General features: G+C 39.5%; 1 protein-coding gene across 7 annotated transcripts in view; it reads right to left on the bottom strand.

Moving 5' to 3' along the window:
* Nucleotides 1–24,240, bottom strand: part of NTRK3 (neurotrophic receptor tyrosine kinase 3) — a 382,156-nt gene that overhangs the window by 6,471 nt on the left and 351,445 nt on the right. The window contains exon 17 of one of the 7 annotated variants that reach the window (XM_032262482.1): nt 4,170–4,211. The exons of the other annotated variants lie outside the window; for them this stretch is intronic. Within the exon in view, the coding sequence (XP_032118373.1) occupies nt 4,170–4,211 (42 nt within the window). The remainder of the gene's footprint in view (nt 1–4,169; nt 4,212–24,240) is intronic. 7 annotated transcript variants of the gene reach the window in all.

The following is a 24,240-nucleotide window of genomic DNA, read 5'->3' as shown; positions in this document are numbered from 1 at the left end:
GGCAGGAGAATTGCCTGAACCCAGGAGGCGGAGGTTGCGGTGAGCCGAGATCGCGCCATTGCACTCCAGCCTGGGTAACAAGAGCGAAACTCCGTCTCAAAAAAAAAAATAAATAAATAAAAAATAAAACTCAGAAACTATCTGCGTCATTAGTAAAGAGTTTTGGGAATTGAAACTTTTGGGTAATACATGGAATTCGTTGTCATAAAAGTACTCAATACCGAAAAAAAGAATTCTCTATGTATGTCCTGATGAACTATTGCTTAAACTTCTTATTGCTATGGTGGGTCAGTTAGAGGAAAAATAATAATGATCAATTAAGAACCAATAGCTTGGGAGATGGGCAATCTTGTTTCAACAAAGGGAAATCATGTTTGCCTTAACCACTTGAAGAATTTTAGAAGATAAATGATAATATACGTTTACAGAAAAGTCCCTTCCTTCCTTCCTTCCTTCCTTCCTTCCTTCCTTCCTTCCTTCCTTCCTTCCTTCTTTCCTTCTCTCCTTCTCTCTCTCTCTCTTTCCTTCTTTCTTCCTTTCTTCTTTCTTTTTCATAGTTTTACTTTTGTTGCCCAGGCTGGAGAGCAACGGTGTGATCTCAGCTCACTGCAATCTCCACTTCCTGGGTTCAAGTGATTCTCTTGCCTCAGCCTCCGGAGTAGCTGGGATTACAGGCATGAGACACCATGCCTGGCTAATTTTTGTATTTTTAGTAGAGATGGGGTTTCACCACACTGGTCAGGCTGGTCTTAAACTCCTGATCTCACGTGATAAACCCTCCTCGGCCTCCCAAAATTCTGGGATTACAGGCTTGAGCCACTGCGTCCAGCCAGAAAAGTTATTTTCAATCTGGAACTTTCTCATCAGGATAGCTTACACAGTGTAAAGACAAGTGAAGATACTACTTTCAGACAAGCAAAGACTCAGTTTACCACTCACACCCTTTGAGAAAACATAGAAGCCAAGCTAATTGAGTACATATTCTAGAAAAACTGTAAAAATAACCCAAGCTATGCAACGATGGGAACATAACAAAAATGCAGAGCGAATAAGCCACAAAAATGCAATTTAAATCTGAATAATGGTTGTTAATTTGGTAGTAAAAGTAATACAGTTACTAATAAAGGTTTCCTGTAAAATAGAGACATAAGGTAAGCAATAATACCAATAATGCTATGAGTACCACCACTGCTACAACGACATACTTATCTGAAATGAAACTTTCCAATAATTTCAACCATAAATGCATAGAAGAGTAGACATAGAAATAATTAAAAGCCTGATAAAGGCTGTATGCTATAGAAAGGAAAACAAAGAAGCTTACAGTGATTAATTATTGAGGTTAACACTTTAAATTTAAATGTGCTTACTAAAATTTAAAAGTAGCTTCTAGAATAGAAATAGTACATACAGCTTTCAAACCATTTTCTTTAATAAAGAAAGCCAAAACCTTTAACTAATACCAAAACGACTACAGAAAGGGGGGAAAGGATAATGATTTAAAACAGACATGTCTAAAATGAAATAGCAGAAAACATTGAAAACGGAATGCTAAAAATACAACTATACTAAAAGAAAAATATAATTGGCTACATATATGCATATATGTGCATATATATGTATATATGCATTATAGATATTTATAGTCAATTACATTTCTTTTATTGTGATTTATACATTGTCTGTTGTCTCATATATATGTGAAAAAAAGGATTCAGAATGCCAAAAATTAAAATGAGGCTAAATAATTTATTTTAAATTTATATCATGCTTTATATAATATTTAAAGCTGGTAAAATTCACCATTACGATGATGAATTTTATGCTCCAATTAACATAGCAACAATATATAAAATATTTATAAAAATATAGAGATAATACATATACATGCATGTGTATATCTATAAGAAGATTAAAAACAAGTTATAAATAAAAGAAAACTGACAAAGCTAACATTATCATAGAAAACTAAAATGCTTCCCAAATTGAAAGATCAAGATGATAACATAAATGAAGATACACTTTAAAAATACAAATGATGAGTTCTCATAAACAGATATGAGTGTTTTCATCGTGTCTTTCAGCTTCCTTGAAAAATTGCACATTATTTTCAATTACCTAAAAAAATTATAAAAACCAGTAACATATTAAATCTCAAAGGAAATCTGGAATTACAAGATAAAAAATAAATATAAGGTAAAAAAATAAAAAATATTTTCTGTATCAAATATAATAAAATAGAAGTTAACAAGAAAAAAATAATTTCTTTGGGCAATTAAATCATTTGGTAAAGAAAAAATTAAAAGTAAATGTAAAAGTATTTTTTGTAATAATTACTAAAGTCCTATACCTTAAAATTTATGAAATATAACTAAAGTAATTTTTGGAAAAAATTACAGCATTTAACCATTTATTTTTAAAATAGTGAAAATATAATTAAATTAAATAAGGATTACACACACACACACACACACACACACACACACACACACACACACTGGCAGTAAAGACCCACCAAACAAATGCAAATGCAAGGAAAGTAAGAAGAAATAAATCATAAAATAAAATAAACCCTGATTAATCAGTGTAAACAAAACAGAGCAAAACAACCAACCAAATGGCAAATAAAAATCAGACTTGGTCTATACAATCGTTAGTTCTCTCAAAAGTTACACAAACTTTTGGCAAGATTAATGAGGGATGTAGAGGAGACAAATGTAAAATGTTAAGAATATTACAGCAATAAATTTGAAAGTATACATGCATTAATTGTTTTTCTAGAAAATATGAATTAAAAAAATTAAGATTAGTAGAAAAGTTGAATACAAAAACCATAATTGTAGCAAAAAAAATTCTATACATTAAAAAGGTAAAAGGTTCAGATGATTTTCTGGGTGAGTTCTATTAAAGTTTTCTGTCTTATTTATGCTTTTTCAAAGCAAAAAACATAGAAATTTTCCCAAACCATTCTCTGTGGTTTGAACGTTCCTGAAGACAGAATCAGTCAAATTTAACATACGGACTTACATATGTATTTATTTACATAATAAATAGCAATATACATATCTTATCTACACTTATATAAAACTATGTTATGAATATACTCTCCAAATATGAGTAAAATATCAAATCAGCAATATATTACAAGAATTCCATATTATAGCTCAATAAGGTTTATACCAGAAATGCAAGAATGTCTCAACCTTAGGAAATCTATTGTTAAATTTACTAAATTAAAAGATAAAAGAAGAGAAGCCACCCTTTTAAAAATCCCAAAAAATTTCCAACATCTTTTTCTGATTAAAAGTCTAATTTATAGAAGGTAACTTCCTTTATTAAATACACTAAATGTCATATTTCCTGACAAAACATTAGAAAAATACAGGGTATCTTCTATCATGAATTTTATGTGATATTTTTCAAAGGTCCTAGTCAATGCAATAAAGCAATAATTTTTAAATGGGGTAGAAATATTTTTTTTTAAAGTCAAACTGCCCGGATATTCAGGAAAATTTTTTTAAAAAGCAGTTAGACCATTATATGATTTAGCAAGCTACTCAGAAATAAGAGAAACACATAAAAATCAAACTATTCTCACATGCCAATGGCAATGACTTCAAAATACAATGGAAAATAAGATTGTTCGGACAATAGCAATAAAAGTACTTAAAACACCCAGGCATAAACTTTAGCAGAAAACAAGTCTATTTAAAGAAAATATTGAAAAACATAAAAGAAGATCCGAATAAATAAAAAGTTGTGTCATTTTCTTGGATAGGACGATGCAATGTTATACATTTTTCATTTCTCCCATAATCAAAAATTTAACACAATATATATGAAAACTCAGATGAAATGGCGTACAGAAACTGACAAGATGAATCCAAAATTCACCTAAAGTAGTAATTATTTGATAAAAACTAAGATATACTTGAAATAGAACAATAAGGGAGAGTTACTTTATCAGATAGCAAAACATTTTATCAAGCTATGTAATGAACACATTGTGTTTTGGCATAGGGTAGACAAATTTACTAATGGAACAAACCAGAGAGTCTAGAGGCAGACCCATGTATAAATATAGGAATTTAATATATGAAATGATGGGTTAGTAATTAAAGTGTTGGGACAATGAACTATTCATTAAAAAAATACACTTAGATACCTACCTCACACCATATACAAAAATCATTTCCAGATGGATTAAAGAGCTAAACATAAAAAACAAAACAATAATAATATTAGAAGAAAACTTAGAAAAGTACTCTATAACCTCAGAAAAGGAAGGCCTCCCTAAATAAGACACATGTTCAAGAAGCCGTCAAGAATAAGATTTAGAGCTATAACTTACAAAAATTAAATGTTTTGCATGGCAAAAGACAACATAAGCATAGCTAAAAGACAAATGACAAAAAGGCACAATATATGTAACAGAGAAAGAATTAAAATCCATACCAAGTGCTCCTTCAAATTAGTTAGAAAAAGCCACCCAACAGAAAAATGCATACGGGATAAGAACAGATGATCCACAAAAGGACTAGAAGTGGCCACAAACATATGAAAAGATGTCAGTTCAAACAACAGAGACGTACATTTCTGAATGTCGATTGGGAAAGTTTGGAAGAAGATGAATGCTATCTTGTGTTGGAGAGAGGTGAGGAAAGCGTTATTCTCAGATGCCAGCAGTGAGAAATGTTTCTGCTTTTTCTGAGGACAGCTTGGTAGACTCTGTTGACATTCAAGGTGCAAGTGACTTTGAACCCAGCAATTTCACCTCTAGGTGTCTTAGAAAGATATTCAATCAAGTAAGCAAAAGTATTTAGTTGAAAGTGTTTATTTCATTCATTGTAAAGGCAAAAATTTGTTCATCATTAAAGTTATTCGCAGCAGTTAAAAAGAATATAGTAGACCTATGTGTGCTGATACGTAAATATGTCTAGGATATATCAAGTGACAACACAAGGCTTTGAAAAATATATTTAGTGTTCTCATTCATGTAAAAATGTATATGTGGATACATAAGCAAATATATAGTGATACCATGTAACTTGAAAATGCATAGAAAAATGTCCAGAAAACCAGTAAACAAGTGACTTCCTCGATACCATGTGAGTTACGACCAAAGAGAAAAATCCCACTTTTTACTATATGTAAATATTTCTATGCTGTTTGAAATTTTACAATAATCATGTATCACATTTGAAAATTTAAAAATGGTAAAAAAAAAGTGTGAGTATAAGGAAACCAGTGGACCTAATTTAAGTTCTATTTAATATATTAAAAATTAATATTTTTAAAAGAAAAATTATGTTTGTGATAGCATATTGTACACTGGTTTATTGCGTTTGGTTTGTTGATTTAAAAAAACAGAAGTCAGGAATATAGAAACACTTCTCTTGATGAAAAATTTTCAATAGTAGGCTCCATAATTGAAGTTGGTGTATGTCTCATTTCATAATTTTAACACAATCCAGAAGAGGTATTCCAGATTGAAATCTCCAATTTTATAGACAGAAATTCAAGTGTGCAGGGTGTAAACTGTGATGCATGTAAGTATCTGAGTAAGAGTATCAGAAGCATATTAATTGGTCACAGAGGCTCCCTTGAGAAGAATCTTTAAAATTCTCACCAAACAGCACAACCAATGTGGCAAAGTTTATACTGCATTCTTCCAGGAGTGGACTATTAATAAAATATTTCCAGAAGCCTGTGATGCAACAAAGAGGAACATGCCATTGGAAGTCAGAGCCCTGGTTCTCATGTCACTTTTGACAAGCACTTAACCCCTGTGCACTTCAGTTTTCTTCTCTTCAAAATAAAAATGAAGCAACAGCCTGCCTAAAATGAGATCATGTATGTAAAAACCCTCTGAGCATTGTTCAGTGCAAAAGCATATACACGAAGTACAGTCATTGTTCATTGTGTGTGTCTTTACATGCAGCATAACAAAACTAATTTCTTCAAATGTGCTTATTTTCCATAAAAACCCATGGTGATTTTCCTCCAAGGTGACTGATATTCTTTGGAGAGACCCTGTCTGGGAAAGGTAGTGGCCAAAGCCTTCCCTGGTAAAAAATTATTAACAAATATGTCCCATGATAAAACCTAGCCAGACATAAACTAGCCAGAAACAGTAACACTAAGAATGTGCTCGTGAATTAACAATGAGTGCTGGCCACTGCTGTTACATACATCCCTCATTTAAGCTCTCCCTATTCCTGTGTGATAGAAGCCTCTATCATCACAAACCACAGATGAAGGTAAGGTACCTTGCCCAAGCACTGCATAAGAAATATTAGTTATTCATCCAAACTCTCAATGAGATACTTAAGGATTTCAAGGCTGAACCTTGAAAAAGGAGATGTAAGTAATGAGGCACAGGAAATATTCCAAGGAATGACTCTAGAAATAAAAACAGTAAGTAATTGGAGGGAAGCAGATCTTTGGATTGCACTGGCAAAGAGCCCATGCCTACCTTGGCAGACACCTTCCATCAATCATTGCCTTTCCCTGCCCTCTCACACGCACATTCACAAAGAGGATGGGAGTTTGAAAACCCTGGGAGGCTGGAAGTGCTCATGGCAATGAGCACTCATTAAAGAATGGAATCCTGTTTGCATTATTAAGACTGTTCTCCAGGAAAAATGATCATTCCTGGTATATTGGGGATCAAGCAGGAGCAAAACGAGAATGTCACTATCTCCATAAAATTCATTTCATACCCAGAGACCAGATAGATGGGTTTTGAATGAATCCAGATCTTGTGTAGAGAGAACAGAGATACCTGATCAACTCAGGCTTTAGGATATCCACGCCAAAGTCAACTACAAACCAAGGACTTAGATGAGAGGGTCAAATGCCTATTGCAAAATCTGGCAGGTCGGAGTTCAGTCTCTGTGACCTCTGAACCTTCCCTGTAAACAGCTTCCTGCTGATTCTCACAGTCCCTCGGCAGGGGGTGCCCTTGACCCCTTGCCCACCAATATTTTGTTAAATGCTTTTACTAATTCGCTTCACACTTTAGCAGGGCTGCCAGATTAAATACAGGATACCCAGTTAAATTTGACTTTCAGTTAAACAACATTTAAAAAAATTATCATTATGTCCCAGATATTGCATGGAACAAACTTGTACTAAAAATATGGGGTTTTGTTGTTTTTTGTTTTTTTTTTTTTTTTTGCCTGAAATTTAAATTTAACAAGTGTCCTATATTTTTATTTTCAAAGTCTGGCAACTCTGGATTTTAGACCTGGTAAGGAAGTTGACATTATGCTCCAGAACATCCTCTTTTTATCTGTTTGGCTTTCGGCACACATTCGGGCTCTGTTTCCCTCCCTTTGCCTCTGCCTCACCCTAAAGAAGACTGCTGAGTTAGAGGTACAATGTGCAGAAAAACTTTCTTCTCGCTCGTTTCTCCTTAGCGTCTTCCTGCGGGATGAATGTGGTAGAGAAGGGACATGGCAGCCAGGATTTTCCCCTATAAACACAGTCTGCTACCTTCTAGCTGCGGATCCCAAGCAAGTCCTTTCTCCTACGCCAGCCTCAGTTTTCTCGTGTGAAAATGGAAGAGATAACTAAAATCACCTCCCAGGGCTCTTTGCCTGATCATAAGCACCTGACATGCTTGTTAAAACTACAGATTCCTAGGCTTTACCCCAAGCGCAATGAATTAGACCAGAGGTCAACAAATGACAGCTTGTCCCTTGTTACTGGAAACAGAGTTTTACTGGCATAAAACCATGCTCATTAGTTTATTAGTTCCCTTTTTTCTTTTTTTTTTTTTTTTTTGAAATGGAGTCTCGCTCTTGTTGCTCAGGCTGGAGTGCAATGGCAGGATCTCAGCTCACTGCAACCTCTGCCTCCCGGGATCAAGTGATTCTCCTGCCTCAGCCTCCCAAGTTGCTGGGACTACAGGTGCACGGCACCGTATCTGGCTCATTAGTTTCCATATTGTCTATGACTGCTTTCATAATACATGGGCTGAGTTGAATAGTTATAGAAGAGACCACCTTAAAGTTGCAACAGGGGCCACCTGCAAAGCCTAAAATATTTACTATGCGGTCTTTTACAGAGTTAGGTGGCCTCTGACTTAGACCCAAAGGGTAAGAGAACCACAAACTGACGGTTCTGTTGCAGCACTATCAAAATACTAATAACTCCTTATCATCAGTGTCAAAAGTTCCCAAATGTTTTCAAGTGACTTTTGAAAGTTTAATCCAGAAAATATTCATACGTCACATTTAGTAATGTCTCCTAGGGTCTCTTAATCTATAGAATTCCCCTACCTTCTGCCCCAACTTTCCATGGATCGATTGATTGATTGACGGTTGAAGATCCCGGTCACTTGTCCCACAAAATTCTCACAGTCTATTTCACTGTATCTCTATGGGTCATTTCACATGTTCCTCTATCTACCACATTTCCTTTCATCAGGAGCACTTGATGATGCCTGACTAGCTATCCAGAGCTCTGATTAGACCTAGGTTCATAAATGGTGCTGTTTCTTTCTGTAACACAACATCAGGCAAAGGCTGTCTGGTTGTCTGTCTTCTTTGTGATGTTAAGACTGATCAGTAGATTCAATCTGATTCTTATCAAGTTCCCTTTCACCTAGCAATTTTAGCAGCCACTGACGATCACCGCCCAGATCCATTATTTCATTAGTGGCTGCAAAAGGGTGACATTCTAATTATAGCATTCCTTCTGCAGATATTAGTTGGAAATCTTTTATAAATCAAAACTTCTTTTCATCAGCTATTTAGCTACACTGGAAACAGTTTATACAGGACAGGTAGGGTAAATTCTTTCTCTTTATGTACTAGTTATTAGAATAATGAATTCATACCATAGCATCCTCCAAAGGTGACCAAGAAAGGAGTGTTTTGGTTTGGTTTGGTTTTGAAAAGCATTACCAATGCTTGTTCTTTAAACAGACACACACATACACACACACATAGATCTGAAGTGTTTCATTCTATTGTAGTTTGTAGTTATTATTTCTGATGCTTGGTGTTTCATCTTTGGTCAACAAAAGCTTGTGCCTGTGTCTTCTCACATAACCCTAATAAATAGTCTTCATAGCCCCCTTCCTTTGCGACATAAAAAAATATTCTAGGCTAATCTTGTATATTTCCTACTCCTGCCTTTGAATCAGCCATATCTCCAGGGATTCCTGGATCCTTTTGGAGGGCAATGGAATTTAAAGACCACAACATGGATCACTGGAGTGCTCGTCTCTACTGGGGTGGTTATTATTTCCATGTCTTTGTTGTAAAAACAGCTAGGAAAAAAAATCTTAAGAGAAAAAAAATCATGACTTCTTCATATTGACTTTTTCAAATCAAATTTAGAATTACAGAGCTTTTACTTCTTTACTTGTCTACGTGTGGTTTTCTTCTTATGCTGAAAATCTTGATTCCTAGTAACACTCATAATATTATTTGCTTTATCCTAATATGTATAAGTAATACACAGTACATTAGAGAGAGTTTGAAAATAACAAATAAATAAATAAATAATAATATGATTACTGAAAACAACCTTCAACCTACAGTCTTTGTAGCTCTTTCTGTCCTTATAATCTACCTACTAGGACCATATAGAAAACATAGCTATGTTTTAAAGTCATTTGAAGCAACCCCTTTCTGTGTGGTGAAGCCGCCAATGTAATATACAATTAGGCTTGTTTCATGTTTGCTTCTAATTTTTAGGACTTGCTATGTTTTTTATTTTCAGTTTGATTTAGTGTTGCTCTATAATGATGTAAAAACTGAGAAGTTGTTTCAAAGTCAAAACCACAAAACAAGGTTCATTCAAGCAAAATTGTGTTCCACCTCTGCCCATTCTCCTCACCCTGTTCTCTTTCTTCTGCAGATAACCATTTTTGTTTGGTTTTACTTTATTTTTCCATTGTTTCTTACATAAGCAAATATGGATTTACATTCACTTGGTCGCTTTCTTAGATAAAAAGCAACATTCCATATCTGTTCTATATTTGGCTTTTTTCACTAAAGTTCACTCCTTCTTTTTACAGCTGTCGAGGATCCACTGTGCTGGAAGATGCCACAGTAACCTCCTATGAATAGGCACTTTGATTGTTTCCAGTCTTTGGTTATTGTCCATGGGGAAGTACGCTTTTTACATATACCTCGTGCTATCCGTACACACCCTAAAGAAGAGCAAGAGCCATTGTCCCATGGGACGAGACCTAGAATTTCCATGCCATGTAATAGGCAGAGGTACGGTACACTGGCCACACAAGGGGTTTCAAACCAGAACATACAGAACATAGTCTTTCCAGCGTGTGCTCAGGGCAAGGATAATTTTGAGGGATTTTGCAGATACACAACTGTCACATGGATTTTTTCTAAAATTAAATGCAGAGTCCCTGTGGTCCATCAATCCCTTGCCCAGTTGCCCCCATCCCCAACACACACACACACACACACACACACTCACTCTACTCTCCAAAAGGAAGGACAGACTTCTCACTCATTCTAAATCTCAGGAGTGAAACCCTACAGAATACAATGAAAGGAACTGTATAAAATATTGGTACTGGTGTTGAAAATGGATGTCTCTAACGATTGGGGAAAAGTTCATTTACAAGTTGGGTAGTTTTCAGTAATTTTCAAACAACTGAAGAGGGACAAACCTAAAAGAATTATCAGCTGAGAGAAGAACAAAAGAGACCGCTATGTGATTTTAGGAATCTAACTAGATAACAGTTCAAAGAATTGAATTAAAATTCAATAACAAAATTTCTTTCTTTTTCATCTATTTCTCTCTTAGTTTAAAACAATATTCATTAATGACTACATGAGCTAATTGGAAATATGAGATGCATTTCCATTAATATTTTACTTTTTATCATTTATATTCATGAAAAGTTGATATGTATATTATTTTGTCGACTGCCTTTTTGTCCATCACTAATAATTGTAACTTAATCACTTTCCAATTTCTGTGTATTACTAATAATCATAATGATAACTCAAACCAAAAACTCTTAACATCTAGAAATGTATGATCATTGGCCATTAAAAATCAAATTTAAATCTTCATACATATTTTCGTCACAGCAAATTATGACAGAGTGGCCCATAAAAGGATTTCATGCATAAAAATATACAAAGATAAAATTCAGTGGGGTAACTGCAATGAAAATATAAATTCAAGGAACCACGAATTCAAGGAGCCATGTACAACTGACTGTTTAAGAACTTGTTCATGTCTTTAATGGACGATGTACCAAATTGCTCTGGTACTTAAAGTTCCAGATGCGTTAAAGGAATGATATATTTTTAATGTCAATATTTACAATATTCTGGAAATGACATTTAGTGCAACTATTTAAAATTACTTTGAAGATTTTGGATGTCAACTTAAGTGTGCAAGGGACGTATATACATTTTTTCAGCATTCTTGTAGGAGCATAAACTTTTCAAGACCACAGTACAGAGACTGAGCATCTGGAGTGCAAAGTTCAGAGTCCTGCTCCGCGTCTTTCCCCAAGGCTGTATCCTACCCATACTCAGGCCGTCAGCTCTATATAATGGGAGAATGGGAGAAGAGGAGAACAAGAGAAGCAGTTCTACCTCCAGCCCTGGGGTGCCTAGCTAAAACCCCCAGAACCCATCTCTTTCATTCAAGTCTTTAGGGTTCATGCTTTGCCCCACTCCTGAGGGCCAGGAATAAGTGGGGAAGAAGGTGTTCAAAGTCTAGTGGCTACAAATTCTCAGGCTCCAGGTCCTCCTGGGGGCAGAATGCCCTGCAGGGCAGTGTTCCATTCTGGGGGTCTCTCCTACCTCCCCACTCACCCAACCACCGCTGTCCCTTCTCTTCTAAGCCAGGCCTTCCTGAAAAGAGAATTGTCTTGCTAATTTCCATTGAGTGACTACAACTTTTGTTCAGTTAGAGGGAAACCATAACTTTGGGTTAAAAAGAAAAACTCAACTAAGTTCTGCAAGGTTCTCAGGCTTCCGTGTCTAATTACAGAAGGAGCCAGCTGGTGGGTTCCAAAAAACACACAGAAACTGCTTCTCACCGAGAGGTTCAAAACATCTCTCCTCACACAATTCCAATGAGGTATACAGGACACGAAGTAGCCCATATTCCAGATAAAGAAATCGAGACCCAGCAAAGGTGAGCAAACGTGGATTCACAGGGCTTAATATTTCTGGAACCATTGGAGAGATTCAAGCTTCCTCTGTATTCCCTAATCTGCATGGATTGAGTCAGAACTGTTTGAAGCAGATGAGAAAGCAACTCACCTACTTTGAAGGAGACAACTCTGAAGAGTGGTAAAACCTTGGCAACATATGTTAATGATAAATGGTCTATCAGGAGATTGTCAGAAAGACTGTCATTTATGGTAAGTGCCATTCTTTTTTATTTATTCAATTTTAAACTTTCTTGATTGCATGTCTGTTCACATGGAAAAGTCTTTATGTGCACTGAGTAAAAGTGAAAAACTAAGTCTATGCCTTTGTCATTCCCTCGGAAGTCTGGTTTCCCACACACCCCAGTGGCCTTCACCTGTTCCACCTTCCTTTACTCTCTGAGGACAGCATCAGCTAAGGCTGGCAGTCACCTTGAACATGACCTCAGTAGCAGTCCCAGAAGTCAGCCTAACAGTCTTTAAAATCATCGCCACTCTTGTTCCAGAGGGTCTGGGAATTTCACACGCATGGGCTGTACATAATAGGTTAGCAGCATGTAATATACATACGCACATCCGTACACTGGGGGGAGGTGGTTTAGATGGACATGTGTGCATCACAATGCACGCACACTGTGTGTACAGTCACAGATACAGACATGGGCCTGTCGGTCACGTGGGTTTGGTGAAACTTCCCTTAGACATTTCCAGAAATAAAGGGCCTAAATGGAAAAGGAAAAGCCCAACGTCTCCATCTAATGTTTCCTGTCTCCAAGCAGTGAAGAGAAAGGTTTTGCTCTAAACCAGTTAACCAAAATGATATAGCCCTCCTTCCTGGAATGAACCCTTCTCACTGCCCCCACCCCCTCTCCAACTGTTGGTCTCTCTTAATAGTTCCTTCCCCACATATACGAGAGGCTGCCAGACCTTAGAAATAGCAGCCTGCCCTTCAGAAACTCCCCCAGCTCCTACCTTTTCTCCTCCTCCCCCTGCCCTAGTCTCTCCTCACTTTCTAACAATGAGGCTATTCTGAGTTGTGGATGCTGCGTGCTGTATTGTAAACCAGTTCTTCGGCTCTCTTCTCAGCCACCTGGTCATTTATTAGGCAAATCTCTTTGGTGGTTCAGTCTACATTCTCTCCAGATGTCATCTGGATTCCTGGTGTACCTTCAGGGGTGCAGCCCTACCCTGTTACTGTACCTTGTCCAGCTCCTGAAACCCAAGTTTCTCAGAATCCAGGGCTTGAAAGAAGAGATTCAACACCAAAGCTGCAGCACATGAACCAAGGCTGGAAAGGACCTTGGAAATCACCCAGCCTACTTGCAGACATAGAAACCTTGGCCAGAAATGCAATGACTTGTCTACATCACTAAGAATCGTAAATGAAACAGAACTGAAGTCTCACAGAGTCTTGTTATTGTTTTTAATGTAAATGTATTACTGGAGTGTAGCATACATACACAAAGGCAAACATACACAGATTGAGTGTCATGAGGTTTACATTTTGGTTCTCAGGACTAAGCTCTGAATTTTTTATCTTGCCTAAATTCCTCTCTAGAGGGTGTGGAAAGTGTGCCCTACAAACCACAAATTCTCATCAGATAGGTTTTATTTAACCCTGTATATTGTGACTTGTTTTCCAGTCTGACTCTGGCATCACAAGGGAAAAAATAAAAATGTGTTACACCAAAATATATTTCCTTGCCATACCTTTAAATTGCCCTGCAAAGTCTCTTGTGGGAAAAAATCCACATTATATAGAGAATCCCCTTCCCTTCCTTTCTTTTGAGAACCAGGAGATAATCAACTAAGAGTGAGGTATCCTTTAGGTCTGATAAGAAACATTTTACAACCTGCTCTTTCTCCCTCTGAAGTCTGCTATCTAAGAGATTCCTCTGCACAATCAAACTTGGTAACCACAATCCTTTATCTTAACCTGAACGTTCCTTTCCATTGATCCCAAATCTTCAGATAAACTCAACCAATTGCCAACCAGAAAATGTTTAACTTTACCTATAGCCTGCAACACCCCCCTCTCCACCACCTGCTTTGAGCTGTCTCACCTTTCTGAACCAAATCAAAGTATTTCTTAAATGCATTTGATGGATGTCTTATGCCTCCCTAAAAATATATAAAACCAAGCAGTACGCTGACCGCCTTGGGCACATGTTCTGAGGGCTGTGTCACCAGCCGTGGCCACAGTCACTCATATTTGGCTCAGAATAAATCTCTTAAAATATTTTACAGAGTTTGACTCTATTCACTGACAGTTCTACAGTTTCCTTCTTTCCACCCTGATGTATACAGACTTTGAGTCACCTGGTAGAGCTCTGTGGAATTCCCCCAGTTTCTGTGGGTATATGCCTTAGGGATATATTAGTTTGGCTATCCTTTTGATTTCTGATCTATCATACAAGAGTGTGCCTCACCCCAGGCATGGAAACTCCACGGACCCAAGCTTTATACAAGAGATTATGACTTTTCGGCAGTGACACGAGATTTTGGACTTACTAAGTCAGAATTGCTTGCCTTCTTCTTGCCTCTCCTCTACCCAGTGAAGCAGGACAGACTATTATGTAGCTTCTTATAAACAAACCAAATATCTCAGCCCCAGGTCTAGGAGGTGCTTGAGATTCTTTGGAGGGAAAATGCAGAGAAAACTCACAAAGCCGTCATTATAGTGTAGCTCCCTCAGAGCACGGCTTTCTGACAGTTTATGCACACAGCATCCATTTAGCAGAATCTCAGTGGAATGGCTGTCTCAGTCTGAGCCTCTAGCCCCAGGATTAGGAAAAACTCTTGGAGTCTTCCAAAAATACAATGAGTTGAGAGCCAAGCTGTTTAGCAGTGTGAGCCTAGAGGATAAATAGGCCCATTGTGATTCTCCCCAGTTCTCTTACCCAGAGCTGCATCTACCAGGAGCAAAGTTCCGAGGGAAGCCCCGGGAACACATGCCTTGTATGACTTATTTTGCTTTCCTTTCTTAATCCTGCCTAAAAGCTAGCACTCATTCTGAGACCTCACTGTCCTTTACTGCCCCAAAGCTATATATTCTTTTTGTAGAGCAGACATTTCAAGTCCAAAGATGTGGGCTGAAAAATAATTCAGCCCTTATTTCCTTTTGCAAATGACTGAATTGGGGCCTCCTGGCTGCACTAACATCTTCTAGCAGAAACAAACTTTAAGATGATGTTAAAAGAGCTCAGTCACTCAACAAAGTGGAGGTCTCAATCAAGCTCAGATCCAAGGATCACACTGGATTCAAAGGGATCCACCTAGCCCCGAAATGCAGGCTATAATATCATATTCGTAAGTCAAGAATGGCAGAATACATGTTTCTAATGATCCCAGATTTTGAAAAATCTGATCCTGCATAGCTCAGGTACTAACAATTAGGCTCTAGTTTAGATTCAGACTTATTTACTCAAAATAAGATAATTTCTTTCATATAAGATTGACTTTGCTAAAAAGAGGCCAAAAAAAAAGTAAAAATTATAACATATCAGAAATGTGTACACAGGATAAGGAAATGGAGGACCCAAAGAAACAAAGGCACTAAGGTATAACTCAGCCAGTGCTATTTACTGGCCCAGCAACCATAGAGAATTATTTAACCTCTGGAAGCCTTGACTTCCTTGTGCATAAAAATCGGAATAATAACACACTTATTCAGAGCACGTGCAGAAATTAAATGAGATAGTAAGTGAAGCAGAGGCACGGCAAGGATTCAATACACCTGCACATACATAATACTTTTAATCTAATTCTTCCTTGAAATATACTAACTTCTCAATGATAATGATCATGTATGTTATAGTGCATTTCCCATTTTTTCTAACGACTTAGACATTCTGCTCAATTACCCTTACAATGAGACAATAATCCCCCATTCATAGATAAGAAGCCACTTCAGGGACGAAATGCCAGCCAGTCAGCATGGTAGAGCCAAAGACAGAAGTTAATCCATCACCACACTCCAAGTCTTTCTTTTTGTGGGTTTTGTAGGTTCAAGGCAATTTCACCTAAGTGCTGGAAGTGGTTTAAAGGAGCTGCCGGGATCTGTGTGGCTGCCAGTCTGTATCCTTGGATTCAGGATGTTTACAAAAGCAGGGCTTAGACACTCAGGAGCAGCAGCTAAAGTGAATTTCGAAGACACGGCAGGGCTGGGTGGCATTGCAGTGTTCTACTGTGGGCTAGGCTCAATGGCTGCATATTCTGTGTGTGAAGCTTCATGGCAGGAAAATAAGGAAAAGCCACATGATTTGGCTTTCATAAAGAAAACCATGAGATGGGGTGTTTTTTTTTCCCCCACAAAAGGCAAACTTAGCTACGAATGGGCTGAGTTATCCTTTCAGTGACATTAATAATAACTCTTATTGATTGAATATCCCACCAGCTTTAAGATGATGGCATTGAATCCTTTAATCAGGGATTCTAAGCTGGGTACGGTGGCTTATGCCTGTAATCCCAGCACTTTGGGAGGCCAAGGCGGGTCAATGACCTGAGGTCAGGTGTTCAAAACCAGCCTGGCCAACATGGTGAAACCCTGTCTCTACTGAAAAAAGAAAATAGCCGGGTATGGTGGCATGCACCTGTAGTCCCAGCTACTTGGGAGGCTGACATGCACACAAATTCCAAATCTAATCCCTTATCTTATTTAAATCCTGGACCCAGAGCATGCTTCTTTCAAATATTTGCAAGAGAACAATAGTACTAACACAATTACAAATCTTATTGCGAGTGTTACTTACTAACACATATTGAGGCTTACCAGGTGCCAGCATTGTGATGAATAAGAGTTGTAATGGTGTCAGTAGCCTTGTTCTTTTATAAATATTTCCAAGAGGCATTCTCTGGAAATAATATAAGGGATTGAATTTGGAATTTCTATGTGTGCAGGTAGATGGCGATCATTAGTGGTAAGGGATGGAAGGATTTAGGCTGGATTAGGAAGTAATTTTCAGGTGTCTTGCACTGTCGCTCTTTCCATGTAAGGCTGCCTTGAGGAAAGATAAGAAGTCTTTGCTGGTTTGTGCTGCTATAAGAAGTAAATTGAGGCCCACCTCTCATTTCTGGTCCTGCCACCCCCTCAATTTCTGAGCCCTTAATCCCCTGCACCCTTCGTGAAGCATTTGAAGTCTGTCCATCAGGGCACATACTGCAGGCCAGAAGGTACAGCTATAGCTAGAGGTAAAAATCTACTAAACCACTCCAAATTAATTATTCCAGCTGGAGGGAGACCCGAGCCTTTGGGCTCCCCTTTTGTTTTATTAAATGCCAATTGAAAATGCCAGAAGTAGCTGGAGAGGAAGCCCCAAAAGGGGGGACTGGGAACACTTTGCATATTTTAATGTCTTCAGTAAACAATACAGAGCACAGCAGAAACCTACTACTGATGGCCACATCCCCAGGCAAAGGCAAGTCAAATGCACACCGTGTGAGATGACATAAAGAATATACAAGTCCTTCCTAGGCTACAGGCTGCCTTATCTAGCTTCTCTGAGCTGGAACTGAACTTCCCATCCAACCACTGACTGGCTGCTGGAGGAGCTTGATAAGGGCAAGGAGAAGGTGGACAAAATTAGCCTTTTCATACACCTAAAGCTTTCTTGGGAGTTGAATGCACTCTTCATCCAATGGAAAATGGGATTTTTCTTTGAGTCATGAAAAACGACCCTTTAATTCTAAACGAAGGATGCTTCGTGCCTGGGAGGAGAGCTCACAGATCACTTGCAGGACCGCAGACATGCAACAGTGGATAAAGTCCTTTATCTTCATTTAAAAGTCAGGATTCAACTTGGAAAGAATAGCAGGGTTAAATTCTCAAGAAAGTCTGAGGTTGGGTAATAACAGCAGTTGAAGCACTGTGGGAACTGCAAGGTGATTTATCAACGTAAGAGTACCACCAGTCTTTTCGGGCACCACAGGCTTCTAGTTGGGCCTTCCTCTGAGAAACGCCAGGAAATGGGGTATCAACCCAGCCACACAGCCATGGCAAGACCAAGAGGCATCTCAGGCATCCTGGGAGGGAGGCAGCCAGAGGGAAGGTCTGGCACCGAGATAAGCCAGGAAACAGAATGAAAAGAGCACTGGATTGAGAGTCAGCTCATCTGGGTTCTTGCCCCATTCTACCATCCTGTGGCCCTGGAAGCCTGTGCTTTCTTTTGGTCTCAATGTTCACACTTGCGATAATGATATGGTCAGACCAGTTTTACTAAGGTTCCTCTCTGCTCAAAAATTGCATGAGATGGTCAAAAACATAATTTTCTAAACTAATCAGGACATCAAGTACACTGTACAAAAGTGCAACTCAAGGCCCTTCCTAACATCTGCAGCATCAGCAGCCTGACTTTATAAAGGGTGTGTGTGCGTGTGTGCGCGCGCGCGCGCGTGTGTGTGTGTGTGTGTGTGTGTGTGTGTGTGTGTGCTGTAGGCAGTGAAGGAGAGCATGGGCCAGAACTCAGAAGCTCCAGGGCCCTGCCTTAGTTTGCATCGTACCTCCGGGCTCACCCCTGGCCTCCTGTGTCCTCATCTGTGTAATTGGTAGGGTGAGGGAAAGAGTTCAGCTAGTTGACCTTCAGGTATCATCCAGTTCCAAAACGGGATGATTTGGTCAAGTAGAGACTGGATAACCTTTGGATGCCCCTCCTGGCCCTGTGAGGTTAGAGCTCTGGGGCCCACTTCTCCCCACACAGCCTGCTACTCTACAACTGGGTCCCTGGGTGCCTCTCGGCCGTGAAGGGTGCAGGCCAAGGGCAGGCTCAGAAGAAAGAGACGGAAGAGCTGTATCTCCACGCACATCTGGTATTCCAGGCTGTAATCTGAGGCCTGCAGCTGTGGGCTGCTCCATCTCTCCTTATAAACAAGGCCTGCCTCTTGGCTTCTCCTTCAAGGTCAAAAGGCAGGAGAGGACCGCTCTGAGGATGAACCTGGGAGAAAGTCTTAAATGTTAAGCCAGAAATCACAGTTGGGCAGTTGTTATTCAAAGGCATTCCTAGTCTGTTACACACATTCCTGTTTCCAAAGGAATAAGCGGGGGCTTTGAGCAAGTGGATTTCTTGTTTGCAGGCTAACGAAACTGGATGAAGTATCTTTCCCAGGGTCACCTAGTGGGTCCCCAAAAGGTAGAGCCAGGCTAAGTGCTGGGGCAGGTAATCCCCAAGGGTAGAGCCCTCATCTTAATTTATCTGAAGCTCTGGACTCCACTGTAGCAGAGGCAGAAAGAGGTGCTTTCAGCATTCCAAGTTTGGGAGTAGAGTTAGGCTCAGTTCTTGTCGCAGTGAACAGGGATACCTTACTGCATGTTTATACTGTGCTAGGATTTTTGCCAAATGAATTCAAATGCACTGCTTCACTCAATCCTCCAAAACGCATTGGCTCTGAAAACTAATATTATCAACAGCACAGCACTGAGAAAGAAGGTAAGGAAGGAGGAAAGCAGGGAGGAGGGAAAGAGGGAGGGAGGGAGGGAGGAAGGGAGACAGGAGAGGAAGAGGTTAAGCATCTTATTCCAAAATGCTTGAGACAGAAAAATCCAAGTCTTACACCTGAATTATTCTAATTCCAAAACCAATGTTCTTATTCACCACCAAGTTAAAATTCTTATACATTATAAATTGAAAAAAAAGACTCATTCGTAAAAATGTTTTAGCATGTAAATTGATGGGTTAGGATGGCAGATTTTGGATAATGTGATAAAAACCCTATAAATTGGATATATACAAAATACTCATAAAACACTTAGAAAACCTAAAGGGGAAATTTCATTCAGAAATATCTAAATCAGCAGATTCAATGAAGTAAGATGGGAACCGACACCAGCCCAGAGAGGGCTCATAAAGATGGCGTCAGAAAACATCTACATTCCTCCAAAGACAGATTCGGAAAAAGCAGCCAGTCATGGACTTCGCTTCCTGTGTCTTTCTCTTGCAGCTTTTCTCTGCACAATGTGCAGTCCCACGCTTGTAGAAATGGCACTGATAATTTCTCACCTCGTCAGCTGGGCTCCGGAAGGCAAGACCTCCCTGATGAGGACAAGTCTTCATTACTGAACATCTAGGTCTCAGGTAATCTGTTCAACTGCAGCAGAATTTATCATCATAATTTTCAAAATTCATTAGCCTTGATTGTTTGCAAATCTATTTCCCATTATCATCTCTTTCTCTAAGATCATGGTGTTAGGCAGACAAAGGGAGAGGCAGAGAGAAATGAAGAAATTACAGAAAGAAGTTGGAGTGGAGATGAGGAGGAAGAAGGGAGAGAGGAAGCAACAGGCTCTACGTGGTGACATTATTTAGGTCTTCAAATTAAGCCAACACTAGAAATAAGTCCTAAACCCGGAAAAAAAATTATTATTAAGACAATACATTGCCTTTTTGCTTAAGGTAGAGAGTTTTCTCTCACAGCTGAAAAAATCCTGAGAAAACACTAGAAAATTCAACTCTCAAGTTAGTCTCTATTTCTAGAAATAAAATGTCTATTTCTAGAAATGAACCAAAGAAAAAAGATTCAGAGAGATCCCAGAGGCCCATGTAAAAACCGACATGCCCAGCCAGGATGAAACTACAATAAGCCTCCTTTCACCCCGAACCCCCCTCGTTCCTTCCCCACCCTGCATGCCAGAACTTCTCTAGCCATAAAGCCTCACAGGACACAGTTCACAGTGTGGGCTCTGAGACCGGCATCTGAACTAAAGGCTTTATTTGGAGGACTGCATTTGCCTAGGTGCCAGAATTCTTCAGCCGGATGCATCTGCCTGGAGGCTGCCTCAGACAGCTACTTTCCATTAGGGCTAGCCACAAGTGACAGAAAGAGAGGAGGCAGCATTAATCAGAGGAACTAGATAAGGCTCAAGAGAGGTGGGCACCAGCCCAGAAATAGCGGAATCCACATCATCGCCAGACAGGAGGCGGTGTCACAATTCTTGTAGTCATATGAATTTCTCATGAGTCATTTGTCCCAGAAGAATTGCAGAAGCAAATGGACCTGACCAGCTTTGAAGACAAGATGCAGACCAGGAAGCCCCATCACGAGACCAGGGCAACATTCTAGCGAGTGGTCTTGGATGGCACACCCAGAAAGACTCCCCCACTCCTCTGTCATCTTCCCTTTAGCTCCCACATCCCCTTCCCTTGAAGGCCTGAGCCCTACTCCATTCCAGGCACCACTTGTCATCCTGTTCTAGGGGCTTGCTCTGTATTTCTTCAGATAATCAGAAAGCAAAATGCTAAGAGAACTGAGAGCTCAAAGATTAATTACTATTTAATGGGCAGATTTCTTATCTCTGGATAAATCTCCAGTTAAGAGCCCAGAGGACAGGCACGAAGAACCGATAACCCCTGAACTGATGAGGACATGGGATACCATGTAAATTAACGCTCATCTCATACAGAGGACTGCCTTAGTTTTCCCCAGAAGGCCAGTCTTAATGATCACAAGACTTGGGATGGCAATGAAAATGGGGGAAACCACATTCCACAATTTCAAAACTGTTAAACTACATTGGTGTTTGACTTTGGGAAACTCCTAGTGGGTTTTAGAATTCTCTCTAGCTCACAGACATCCTCACTGCAACCAGACCCCCTCCACAACCTCAGTCATGGCTGAAAAACAGTGGCATGCCTACAGGGGTGAAAAAACCTTCTCTTATGTTCTCCTTGTGTATCTTGGGCATAGAAATGAACAGGTGTGTGTCCTTAGGTTCCTTAGAAATACTAACTTTGTTTGGGTGAAGAGATATACCAGAATGCTGCCTTAAAGGATGTGTGTATGACCAAAACTTGCCCAGTTAGGATGAAACTATAATAAGCTTTTTCACATGGGCCTCTGGAATCTCCCTGAATCTTTTTTCTTGGGTTCATCTCAGCCCTGAGATCCCAGCATGCTGCTGTAAAGGATGCGTCCATGACCAAGTCTCTAAGCAGATTCCCAGACCGAGGGACACTCATGACCAGGTGTCCTTGCAGATTTGTGTCTAAGGCATGGGTACTATTCTTTTAGCTACAGCTTAATTCCCTTCTGGAATTAAGACATATCTTGTCTGTGTGAGTGGCAGGGCGGACCATATGTAACCAGAAAAAGGACGACTATCCTTGTCAGCTTGAAATATACCAGACACTTCTCTTTACCCCGATTCCCAGCTGGGACTCCACATAGCACACAGATGCAGAGGAGAGAAGCCAACTGTGTTGAGATGGGTTAATATTTTAGAAGAAAAGGTAATTTGCCTGCTTATTTGTTTTTACCAGAGGGAGAACTCAGATAAGAGTGCAGTATCCTTTGGAGGAAGACGAACGATGCCTTCCTCCCCAATTCTCAAGTATCAAAACGAGGGGGGAACTAGACAACAATCCCTAAGCAGTAAAGAATGAAAACTTGATGAGGTAGTCCTACCCAACAGTCAGAAGGCCACAGCGAGGGGCATCAGTGCCTGAAGTATATTTCTGTGATGGCAACAATGTCATGAAAAAGAAAATCCTTGCTGCATGACAAGAGTAATGAGTTCTCTCCACCCCTACGATACATGTTGTGAAACGGAGAGACATTGCCTTGACACGCATTGAGACCCTGGGGTAAATATATTCAAAAACTCCAAGGAAAGTATAGCATTGCAGGTAGAAATCTCTTTTATCACAAAAGGAAAGCTGGAGAGGGTCACGGGCATCCCAAAATAATTCTTTACTTTGTGGTAGCAGGTCTCTCTCGTGTATCTACATGGTGATTTGCTTGACACACAACCTTCTCAGGAGGTTACCATATTATGCATAAAACAAGATGCTACCTATTTGTTTTCTGGGAAATACGCCACAGATAAATGCAAGGTTACACAGTGATATTGAGGTAAAACACAACCGTCATATCTGAGATGTGGTCCAGAGACATCCTGCTTATGCTAATAGCATCCTAAGACTGGATGAGGTCAGTCTGTGGATTACATTTACAAAGGCAGGCAGGAAATTTAGGATTATCTTCAAACTCAACTCTTGACTCAACCCTGGTCAAAAAACCTCTGTTGAGTCTCAGCACTCTGCATGCATTCTCCCCACAGACACCATGCAGGGCTCCTCCTTCCAATGTGCGTGAGCCCCAGGAACTTTGACTCACTGAAGTTAAGCCTCCACCTCAGCAGAGGAGCAAAGCCACGCAGGAAGATTTACTCTCATGCCCCAAAACTTGCCCGTGCCCATCCCCATTTCCAATGACAACACACAAAAAAGCAGCAGAAGTTGCTGTGCCTTCATGCACAATCAGCAAAGACATGGACACATCTGCTGCTTCTGATCCAGCCATGCAAATCAGCCCACACGTGGGACATTCATGTCACCCAGTGAGTCCTTTTCACACTTCCACTTCCTGCTACTGGTCTCTACGGAAAGATGCTCAGGCTAACTGATCAAGGCAGAATTTCAGATATATTTCAACTTGGATTAACCCTGGCTCTGCTATTTTCTAGTTCTGAGTTTAAACATCAGCTTTTTCCTCCCCAAAGTGGAACTATAATAATGTCTTCAATACAACAGCATAAATTAAATAAGTTAACTTACTAAAAATTCCATCAAAGTGCCTGGCTAGAGAAGGTATTCAGCAGATGTAAGCTGCCCTTCCATTACCCCACAGAAAATGGGAGAAGGAAAGGCCTTAAGATGCCCTGAATGGCCAGCACAAGTCAGAGATTAAGGGACTTTCTGCAAAGATGTTCCCCAAATAGATGAATCCACAGCCATATTCACTTTCTGATACCATCTCAGTGATGTCAGTGGGAGATAAACCCGTGCTGACCATCAAGCCGACAAGGTATGCTTCCAATGTTACGGCCACCTGGTTTTCTCTCTTTGCTTTCTGTCATGAAGTTTGTGAGTATGTCTTTATTTGGACTCAGAATTTTCAGATATGACTTCATCCATGCAGTAAGTTTTAGCTGAACCACAAAAGCCCTTTTTGGAGGAACTAAAGAAACTAAAATATATCCTATTCTTTAAGCAATGCAATTGCTTTGACCTCCGTACCTGAACTGCACACACACACAGCACAACCACCTCCACCAACGCTGCCACTGCTACTCCCTCCAAGCACTTCTTTTT

Source organism: Sapajus apella, unplaced genomic scaffold, assembly GCF_009761245.1.
Source record: "Sapajus apella isolate SASKATOON/1434 unplaced genomic scaffold, GSC_monkey_1.0 scaffold129, whole genome shotgun sequence".
In the NCBI taxonomy this organism is placed as follows: Eukaryota; Metazoa; Chordata; class Mammalia; order Primates; family Cebidae; genus Sapajus; species Sapajus apella.
Note: the sequence above shows the minus strand (reverse complement) of the source record. Positions and strands in the feature narration are given on the sequence as shown.